General features: G+C 40.7%; 1 protein-coding gene across 1 annotated transcript; it reads left to right on the top strand.

Moving 5' to 3' along the window:
- The first annotated feature begins 9,852 nt into the window (after positions 1-9,852).
- On the top strand, positions 9,853-11,643 carry LOC143218195 (uncharacterized). The gene is made up of 2 exons (XM_076443240.1): positions 9,853-11,417; positions 11,516-11,643. The coding sequence occupies exon 1, from the start codon at positions 9,853-9,855 to the stop codon at positions 11,095-11,097; it is 1,245 nt and encodes a 414-aa protein (XP_076299355.1). The 3' UTR covers positions 11,098-11,417; positions 11,516-11,643.
- The last annotated feature ends 215 nt before the right edge of the window (positions 11,644-11,858 follow it).

Raw genomic sequence — 11,858 nt, forward strand, 5'->3', positions numbered from 1 at the left:
TGCCGAGACATTACGTTTCCGACCTCATAATTCGGGAGTCGCATCTTTTCTCGTTGCATGGCGGGACGCAAATAACCACGTACACCAGGCGTGGGCACGGGTGGAGCCCCTCAAACGCCTGCTTCCCCCACCAAGCTTCCTTTCGGTGGCGCTCCTCGAGGCTTCGATGCACGAGGCCTGCGCACTGCTTGCGACAAGCGAAACGCGTCCTTCCTACATAGTAACGACGGATGCTGGTGGGGGACAGTAGGCGCTACGGTGGGGACAGTTTTGCCTCAATTGAGGCAAAATTGCCCACGCCTGACGTACACGGTCCGATAAAAATACTGGACACTAGAGTTGCGCAATTCGGGCCACCGCGTGATCCATCAATGCGTCAAATGCGCGCGTTGGCGGGCGGAGACTGGTACGCAAGTGATGCAAGACCTTGTGACGTCACGTTGTCGACCATCTCCGCCATTTTCAAACACACATTCGGGTGGATTACACCGGCCCATATCAGGTTAGGGGTGCACCAGGGCGCGGGAAACGGAGGTATAAAAAGTACATCGCAGTGTTCATCTGCTTTGCTACTCACGCGACCCATTTAAAGTTGGTTGATGATTGTTCCACGGCTGCTTTCCTCGCCGCCTTCGACTGCTTCACGTCCAGACGTAGTGTTCTTTAGACGATCACCAGCGACAATGGGACGAATTAACGTAGGCGCGTCCAATGAACTCGCTCGACACTTCGTCGAGATCCTAAATTCACAGGAATTGTAAAGTCGATGCTCCACTCTCCGAATTCATTGGAGGTTCTATCCCCCGGGCGTTCCTCACCACGGAGGAATGCAGGAAGCCGCAGTCAGGTCGACCAAGCATCACCTACGTCGAATCATGGGGTCGTTTGCGCCAACCTCTGAAGAGATGTGCACACTACTCTGCAAGGTGGAGGCCACCTTAAATTCGCGCCCGATTACTCGGGTGCGAGACGATCCTGAGTGCCTGGAAATTCTCACGCCAGGACACTTCTTAACCGGTAGTCCACTGATTTCACGTCCGGTTCCTCCAGTGAGTGACGAGCCGACATCGCACTTATCACGATGGCAACAAGTGCAGAAATTGCACGAGCTGCTGTGGCCAGTATGGTCCCGCGAGTACCTGCAGGAACTGCAGTCGCGGTACAAATGGCAGACCGCTCAAAGGAAATACATGAAAGAGCCGTAGTCCTCTTGGACAATCCCTTACTACCTCCTAATAAACGGAAATTAGGGAGGGTAATAAAAACGTTCCCAGGTAGCGACGGACACGTACGAGTGGTGGAGGTCAAGACTGCGTCCTCAACGTATAAAAGACCCATCACACGTGTCTGCCGGTTACCAGTAAACGAGTAAGGGTACGCGCACAGTGGACCCGTTTCGGCCGACGTCTGTCGTTGTGTCTCTTTCTCGCACGCTTGAAAAAAGAGACAGATGCGTCGAACATCGGCCAAAGCGGACGAAAACGGGTCCACTGTGCGCGTTAGGGTGGTCCTTATTTTTTGACCAACGAATTTTTTTCACGACGCCCCCCAGAATGGTTCTCTTTGGTGAGAAAAAAATTTGTGCAAAATTTAAGATCGATCGGATAAAAGGATCACGTGGCGCATTTAAATTGAAAATTTTGAAAATTTTGAAATTCATCGTAACTATAAAGTATTATATATCGTTGGATTTGTAATTTTTTTCTAAATAAGAATATGGAAAAATTATATGACCTTAATTTTTAAAAAAATAACGATGACCTTGAAATTTCGAAAATTTGATTTTTAAAAAAAAATTTTTTTATGCCATTATATTTACCATATTGAACAATGCAACTTTTTCCTCTGACATTTTTTCGTAGAACCACAAATAACAGATATTTAAACATATCCATTTATTACCTATGACCCAATATAATTTATTACGTTACCTCCAGATGTACCCCGTGGACCTTAAGTCCACTTTTTTACAATTTTACCTATCTTGAAATTCATAAGCGCACACCCGGGAAACAGATGTAAACCCTCGTTAAAAATTTTATAACAACCCGTACTTAAACTCCCACTCCTATTCCTACTCCTATCCTTACAAGTTTTTCCACCAATTACTTTCAACTCCATCAACCAATCATCACGCTTTTTCAAACAAACGACATCCACACCGAAGTAAGATTTAGATGTATCAGAGAACCACCGATTAGATCTGTCTGAGCTAACGAACTGTAATCATCAGTATCGAGTAAGCGAACATACAACCTCAAGTGTTGTCTTTGATCAACTATCACCTCAACTTACAAAATCGGACTCGTGATCATCGTCGTTCAATCCAGATTTGGCAGACGCGAGACGTTACAGTAGTCATACAGGAAGACTACTCAATTTCTATATAAATTGAGAAGCCCAATGGAAAGTAGAAGTCGCGAAAAACTGTTCTTATTAGAACATGATGAAAATCAGATAATTGACGCTAAGTTGCCATCGAAACGACAAGTTTTAGGAGTGCTATTTTATAATTTGCGGAAAGTGAAATTGAACCTTCGATCTAGTGCACACCTTGTTGTTAAAGAAGTGGAGGTGTTGTGGGAAAAGGCCAAAATTCCAGTTCAGTTAAACAGTCGCTGCGTCGAGAAATTGGAGTCATTATACCACAAGTGGAAGGTCTTACAAAAGAGTTGTAAACGACGATCCCAGATACAAGATCAACAGGAACAAGAGTTTCTTGATCAATTAGTGATCTTTTAGTAGCGGCGATTATTATAAAAAATTTGTCATTTTACCAACTAATGTGGCCGATCACATGCAAGAGGACATTTCAGGTTTTATATCAGACGAAAGCCGAAAATTTTTTAGTAGATTTAATATATTGACAGAATTTTTAAAAAAAGATCCAGTAGTTTGGCAAGATGAAGATTCTTACAAACTAGGTTTAGATATAGTTAAGGCTTTACCTGTGGTCAATGATTCGGCAGAAAGAGCCGTTAAGCTAATACAGGATTACATACAATCAAATTTTAGCTCGCAATGAGGAAGAAAAGCAGTTGGTACTGCAAATGGTAAAAGATTACCGCCAGCAATATCCTGACGCAACGAAAACAACAATAGCGAAAAACATGTAAATCGAACGTCGAAGGTCCGCAGCACAGGCGAACCACACAGCTACCTCCCTCTCAGGGAAACCCAGAGGGGTAGCGTCATAAAATACGCTGGCAGCGCGGGTCCTTACAGCCACTTCGGGTCTGAGGACCCGTTCTTCCAGTGACTTGTCAAGTTTGGATTCTCTCTCTAGATTTTGTATTGTTTGTCTGTTCATTTAATAAAATGCATTCTTGGCGAGCGGCTTCACCATTGATCGGCGTATTATTTGGTGACCCGCTCTGTCCTTGCCATCTTAAAAGCGGATAGTCTTACATTAGAATATAAGAAATAGTTCCTTATCACTATTCTGTAGAATATATTCAAAATATTCATTCACATGTATAGTACAATAGTACAATACAAAATGACATATCTCTGTTATTTGTGGTTATACGAAAAAATGTCAGAGGAAAAAGTTGCACTGTTCAATATGGTAAATATAATGGCACAAAAAAAATTTTTTTTAAAAATGAAATTTTCGAAATTTCAAGGTCATCGTTATTTTTTTTTTAATTAAGGTCATATAATTTTTCCATATTCTTATTTTTAAAAAAATTACAAATCCAACGATATATAATACTTTATAGTTACGATGAATTTCAAAATTTTTAAAATTTTCAATTTAAATGCGCCACGTGATCCTTTTTTTCGATCGATTTCAAACTTTGCCCAAATTTTTTTCTCACCAAAGAGAACCATTCTGGGGGGCGTCGTGCTTTGTATCTCGATAAAAATTTTTCGCCAAGTATAGCTTAGGTCCACCCTAGTGCGCGTACCCTAACGCGGCATCCCCCGAATAGACTACGTCACCGATCGCGCGTAACCATCTCGCCAGACGCCCGCCTTGTCCAGCGAGCGACGTCACGACCTTTCGTGACGCAACAATCGCGGCCGGCCGTCGGCCCAGGTGTCACTCGATCGCGAATTGGATTGTAAATAGTTAGCATGTAAGGTATGTTGTGTGTGTGTGTGTGTGTGTGTGTGTGTGGAGCTCTCCGAGATAAATAAAGGGTCTATTCCGTTCAATTGCGCGACCGCGCAAGCCGGGCGGTTTGTTCGACACGTCAATGGACGTTCAAATATTCGGCGCCGCGCGAACCCTCCCTCGTCGTTACGACAGTACCCACCGATTCCTGTAAATAGGACCCCCAGCCGTAATAATAATCGTTCCTTGTAACCTCCTCTGTGAGTATACGCAAATTCTAAATCGATCTAGCGCCTTTCGAAATCGACCGGTAAAATCTCCTCTGCGAGAAACGCTGTAAGATTCGTCTCTCCCCTGCGGGAAGCTTCTGTTTTGTGGATTAAAGCTACTCCGTAGCACCGGTGACATATAAACGTTCTCTGTGAACTGTAAAATGTGATTGAGCTAGTAAGTTCGAGTAATTTCTAGTAAGTTGGAGCGATTCCAGCAATTTTTAGTTCACGGACTCTCAATGTCGACAAGGGTCGGTGAAACAGAAAGTGTACATGTAATCTTTATATTACTTGGTTGGACTTTTAGATGTATACATATATACATATAAATAAATTCATTAATACGCTCCAATCTACAATAGAGAAACAGTTATAATATCGGAAAAAGAAGTTATTATGAATAATAAGTAGTCTGACTGAAACATAGACTGAAGGTGGTCAATGATACCGCTGAACGGGGCGTTAAACTAATGGAGGATCATAATAAAATTTTATTATTATATAGAAACAAAGAGGAGAAATAATATACATATACTATACAAACTGTGATGGAATATCGACAGCAGTATCCTGACGCCACAAAACAGATTTGTCAAAGGATTTTTAAATATTTTTTAATATTGAGAGAAACACCTGATCAATCCCTGCATGATTAATTGCATTTTTAAGAGGCATTGAAGACTGCTTATTAACTGAGAGTTATTAAATTTTTCATTTTCCTCAGAGTCAGTAAGTTCTTCATTTTTCTCGGAGTCATTAAGTTTTACATTTTTCTCGTAGTTATATTCAATTTTTCATTTTCCTCAGTGTCGTCAAGTTTTTTCATATAGTCCAGTTGGCAGGTCCAAAAAAAAGGCGTCTACCTGGAAAGTATTCCGAACTTAATGAAATTTTGACACGTCATTTAGGTGTACTCTGGGGTGTCGAATCTTAGTTTTCGACCTCGAGGACCCCGTGCTAACTTGGGGAGGGGTAAAAACCACGATTTTTATTACCTTGTATTGGTTTTTCGCCTATTACTCAAAAACTGTGGATCCTCAGAACTTTTGTTTTTCATTTTTGGAAAGAGCATTAAATTTTCTTCAAATTTCACTGGTCAATCTTTTTTTTTTACCCAACAGGCACCGATAGACAGGCGTTCAAAATTAGGAAATGTTTCTCAAAATGACATTTTGAGTCACGCATTATGACATTTAGCAGGAAATTGCAAGTTTTTGGCTCATAACTTTAGTTTTTCAACATATCTATGTATAATCTTCATACTACGGATACCCCTTACATTTTCACTATTAACTGGGGAGGACAGCACAATTTATTTACTTCAATCGAGTGGATTCGAGCCTTTTTATATTTTTGTTGGTGTTATGTTTAATAGCAATATAGATATTAATAATAAAAAAAACATCCCCGATCGGGCCCGCCGTCGTTTTTTTCAGTTTTTGAGTAATAGGCGAAAAACCAAAACAAGGTAATAAGAATCGTGGTTTTTTCTCCCTCCCCAAGTTAGCACAGGGTCCTCGAGGTTGAAAACTCAGACTCGACACCCCAGAGTACCCCTAAATGACGTGTCAAAATTTCATTAAGTTCGGAATACTTTCCAGGTAAAAGTACCTGGCGACTGGACTATACGCGCTGTCGTAACAAAAGTTCTGGTATGTTGATAGTCTAAAAATATGATCAATGTTATTTTTCAATTTCTCTAAAAAACCTGCATTTGTCGAATTTTTGCGTGTTTTTCACTTTGTGTAATTAACATTTTGAACCAAAAAATCGGGAGAAAATCTCAAATATCAATTTCAATCAAATGCAATTATATGTGTAGGAACAAGATTTTGTAGAATTAAATATCTGTCCTTTATTTAGAATAACACGACAGAAACAACAAAGATAGAGACAGTACAATTATAATACAAAATGTATCCGCATCCGCAGATTTCCAATCGTAAGCCGTAAATCGTAATCGTTAACCGTGTGTCGTAGCCGTAAGTCGTGATCGCGTCCGTATATCGTATCGTGGTTCGTATCGTTGCGTTTTCGGACAAAAGACGTTCCGCGTCCTCTGCGGCCTGGCTTTATCGTCGTACACACAGGTGCGTCTCGGCACACCTACATGTGTTTTTCGTGACCTAGCCAGGGTACGCGCGATGACACTGGCCTAGGTTTATTTGACAGTTCATTGCCCCGGTCCTCGACTGTTTACAGTGGCTAACGTGTGTCGTTTGATGTTTTTCGTACGAGGGCAACGACTGGGTCGGTTGATGGCCTTGCCGATGTAATCATTCCCACATACGATTAAATTAATGCAAGTAAATGGGGAAAATTGACCGAAAATTGAATGGCACAACGGCTGTTTAAATAATTCGAAGGACTACCTCGTCCGGCTAGGCCCTTCATTCCAAATTGTAATATTCCAATATTCTAATATCATTTTAAATATATTCAAGTACTATTTAAAACTATTAATGAGGTTTAACAACAAAATATTTTAAATAGAAAACTAAATTTTGACATATAAGGTCAGAATTTGAATTCAGAAAGGTCAGAATCAGACTCGAGTCTGGCCAGAGACATTCAATTTTCAGGAAACACTATTCAATGATGACGAACGGAGAAAAGGGAAGTGAAGCTCGGGGGCTTCGGTCGCCGTGGAGTGGAGTGAAACATTGTAACATGATACGGGTCGGGTCGGGTATATCGGTGTGAGACTACTAATCAAACAACAAAGCTTAATTATTTATCATTACTTTTTTATAGGATTTTCCTTAAAATGTTTGGTGAATTTTGTTTCTTTTTATGAAAATGATACCAAAATTATATAATTCCGATGATATTTGCTTATGCAATGAGCGACGCAAGTTTCGGGCACAAAGAAGTACAGCGTCGGGAAAAAAAGAGACGCGGAGAGTCCTTATTCTTTTAAGATTTCGACTTCGACTTCGTCTGCTAGCTCTTCGCCTCGTCGCACAATATACTCATAAATGAATCATGTTTCAGGAAGTGGTTCAGTTCAGAATTAAATAAAATAATGTTACACGCACTTTTTAAATAGCGTCATATATGGTACAAGAAATATTCGTATAGAGTCAAATAGAATTATTTTCTTAGGTATCTTCGTACGAAATACTGCCTCTAAATAATATTGTATGGATAGGAGCCGTCGAAAATTAGTTAATACTTTTATCTTGTTGCTACCTCTGCTTTAATAATTGCAGTCAATAATGCTATCGAGCATTACAAGTATGGGATAGTAAAAAAATTAATTTTCTGTTTCCTACTAAGGATCTTAATAAGAACGATTGAATTTTGTCATTACATAACTGTTGCGGTTCGCGCGAGCTACGCGACGGCACGCGACTTACTTCGTATAGAACCGGGGAGAGAGAGGCAACGGGGTTGCCAAAACCATAACAATGATTCGCTATAGAGCAGTGGTCGGCACGGAGGAGACTCTGCAGGCCGTTTTCGGCTCGCGCCGCCTCTTTTCACCGACCGCACGTCCCGTTCCCCGTAACGGCCCTAGTCCTCGAGGCAGCTCAGGCCCGTACCTATCCCAGACCGTATGAACCGCGCGTGGCGCATTAGGGCGACACCCGTATCAATAGGTTTCCACATTACCATTGAGGTACTATTGTAAATGCGTTTTTTTATGTGGTTTCCCCTGTAGGCCTATTCCACTCTGTTGCATGACAATTTCTGAAACTAACTTTGAACGAATAAACACGGAAAAGAGAGAGAGATATAGATATATATATACAGGGTGTCCCAAAATTCGTGAAAATCCCGAAAGGGGGTGGTTCCTGAGACCATTCTAAGAGACATTTTCCTTTGCACCAAAGTCAACTGCGGCTTTGTTTAGGAGTTATTAACGAAAAACACGGACCAATCAGAGCGCGCTCTGGCCCGGCGCGCCAAGCCGCGCCGGCAAGCGAGTGTCGCGGTACGCCGTGACATCGCATCGTGACGGCGCGGCGGCCCAGGGCGCGCTCTGATTGGTCCGTGTTTTTCGTTAATAACTCCTAAACAAAGCCGCAGTTGACTTTGGTGCAAAGGAAAATGTCTCTTAGAATGGTCTCAGGAACCACCCCCTTTCGGGATTTTCACGAATTTTGGGACACCCTGTATATAACTTTGACAAATACTTCGATAACCGTTTCACTGATTTCGATTCCCTTAAAAATGATTTCAGACTATTTCAGAACCCCCTCGCGGCCATAATCGAAGAACAAGCTTCCGAGTATCAAGAGGAACTTCGCGATTTTCATCAAAAAGTTCCTCTGAAGACTAGGGAAGAAAACAGTGTCGAATTTTTTAAAATATTAAATGAATGAAGATATCCTCTCCTCAGAAATTTCGCACTGAGAATTTTTTCAATGTTCGGATCGACATATCTGTGCGTATGTTCGTTTTATAAAATGCGGAATATTAAATCGGAAAAGCGCACCCGGTTGAATGACGCTTCTTTATTGTCTGCGATGCGAGCCGCGACATCTAATCTTTCATTTGATATATCTGATATTCCGAGTACATCTAAACGTCCACGAAGAAGTTTGTCTGAATGACTGTTTAAAATTTTGGCAATGGAATTACGAAGTAGTTCTCTCTCTCTCTCTCTTCCGCATTTATTGTTCAAAGTTAGTTTCAGAAATTGTCATGCAGCAGAGTGGAATAGGCCTACAGGGGAAACCACATAAAAAAAACGCATTGACAATAGTACCTCAACGGTAATGTGGAAACCTATTGATACGGGTGTCGCCCTAATGCGCCACGCGCAGTTCATACAGTCTGGGATATGTACGGGCCTGAGGACTAGGGCCGTTACGGAGAGCGAGACGTGCGGTGGGAAAAGGAGGCGGCGCGAGCCGAGAGCGGCCTGCAGAGTCTCCTCCGTGCCGACCACTGCTATAGAGGCTCCTCTTCACCTCTCCTCCCACCGTTCTGACTCTTCGGGCACAGCTGATTACCCGAAGAGTCAGTTGCTTTTCGAACTCCCGATTCGCTTGAGCGGTTAACACTTTCGCTACTGTAAAACAATCGCTTTGCTTGAGCTATTAATGTACTAAGGCCTTTGCGCTTCTCTGGTCTTCTAGTTTCCAGCCTACACTGGATTCTAGCTTCTCTTGTTTAAAGTTCTTTACGTTCTAGTTTAAGTTAGTTCTAAGTGGTGACGGTTCCTTTGATTTCAATTTAAATAAACTGGACAATGACTTGTGCTTTATACACTTAACCAACAGTGCTAGTGACATTGATTTTCATATCCTTCCACGACCCTTCTATTCCTTTACATAAATTAATGGTCCTTCGAGCCGGATTTTGGTGCTAAACGTCTAAAAACGTGTCGTGGAAGTGCTACATTTTGAATTTAACGGTCACTAGTTCGGTTCGTGCTATTCGACCTCGTACCAAAACAGTCGTGTGAACGGTTCTCGGTGTACTTGACCCAACGTTTACATTCGAAACCAAACCGTGGATAGTTGGCAATTTGTGAAAGAGATTAGGACAATTGTAATCCCTGAGGATTCCATGCAGCTGGTTTCACTTGACGTGACAGCTTTATTCACCAACGTTCCAATAGGTTTGGCGTTAGAAGTTTTAGATAGCAGGTGGGATGAACTCAAAGAACATACCACCATTAAACGTGAGGAATTCATTCAAGCGGTTAAATTTGTTCTGGAGGCAAATGTATTTATGTTTAATGGTATATACTACAAACAAGTATTTGGTACTGCCATGGGATCGCCCATTTCTCCTTTAATTGCAAACCTTGTGATGGAAAAATTAGAACAGGATTCTATTTCAAAATTACCATTTGAATTAGTTTTTTATAAGAGATATGTCGATGACGTTATTACATGTTTAAAACCACAACAATTGCAAACTGTGTTGGACACGTTCAACAGTTTTCATGATAGAATTCAATTCACACACGAAATTGAAAACGATTCATGTCTGAGCTTCCTTGGCGTTAGCGTGTTGAGAGACGGTAACAAACTCAAAACGAACTGGTTTCACAAAACTAGTTGGTCGGGGAGATACGTCAACTTCCATTCTCACCATCCCTTGCAACATAAAATTGGTCTGGTAAAAGGGTTGATTGATCGTGCTATCCTATTAGCTAATCCAGAATTTAGATCTGATAATTTAAAAATTATTAAGGATGTATTAAGGCGAAACGGTTACCCGGTTGAACTTACTTCTCGTATAATCAAGAAACGCATTGTTGATATTTATCACCCTCTTCTCGTCGATAAACGAAAAGAGGAAAAATTCAAAAATGCGGGTCCAAAAAACTGGAAGAATACTGTTGTCGTCCCTTGTGTTGAGAACATATCTGAAGACATAAGGAGGATTTTTAGAAAAATAGGAATGCATACAATTTACAAGATACCTCAGTATATTAAAACATTTTTTCCACCAATTAAAGATAAACTACCACTTTGTAAAAACTGCAATGTGGTATATTTAATTCCATGTAAGGGATGTAGTCAGGTTTACATAGGACAGACATCTAGGTTATTAGAGACAAGAATAAAAGAACATAAACGTAACATTTTTTTGAACCCAACACAACATACGGCACTAACTAAACACTCTATGGAGTATGACCACGCCTTTGACTTTGAAAATGTTAAGGCAATTGAGAAAGAAAGTAATTTGAATAATAGGATTTTACTGGAAACGATTCATATGATTAAACATCATAGCGTTAATCTTAGGCATGAAACTCCTACGATTCAAGAATATTACGCAACACTACTGAACCAGTAGTGTGTTATGATGAATCACTGCCTAATAACAACTATTTTCCTATTACATACTATATAAATTACATCTTTTTCATATATTTAATAAAAGTTTTTCATCATATGGTCACGAACATGTGGCAAGTTTGGGTTTTTGACGTTTTTCACGGTTTGAAATAACCGCCAAACATCGATCGACGATTGACTTTGTTTTGATCGATCGACCAGTTACGTTCTGTGTCTAATGACTTTTATGGTCTATGATCCAGTATCCTGTCTGACGACATGAAAGCAGCATGTGCTAAGACAATTTCAATTCCGTATTTATAATCTTTATAAAGCAATGTAAGTAAATTATTGCAGTATCTTATTACATTGTTACATTCTGGTTACGCAGATATTTTGAAGTTTCTGGTTTTACATTGTGAAAATATATTTTTCAGACGCAGTTTTTTCTACTTTCTTGAAAATGATCTGAATGAAGATCGAAACGTTGAAAGTTCCTAACTAACGTGCAAATTTTGCTTTTTTCCTATTAACTGATCGAACCGTTGCGCCGAGAACATTTGAATATTATACAATTCGAAACCAAAGATGGATGTTGTGCTTAAAAAGCAGGAAACGTTGGCGACACGAATCTCTCGTATTATCGATAACCTGAAGAAAAATGGAGCGGACAACATCAATCGGGAGACCGTCGAAGTTCGACTAGAATTGCTGGAGTCATACTGGTTAGAATTTACTGCTAACGATGACAAGGTTCGCGCTAAAGAAGACGCCGCGCTT

This window comes from Lasioglossum baleicum, chromosome 18, assembly GCF_051020765.1.
Source record: "Lasioglossum baleicum chromosome 18, iyLasBale1, whole genome shotgun sequence".
NCBI lineage: Eukaryota > Metazoa > Arthropoda > Insecta > Hymenoptera > Halictidae > Lasioglossum > Lasioglossum baleicum.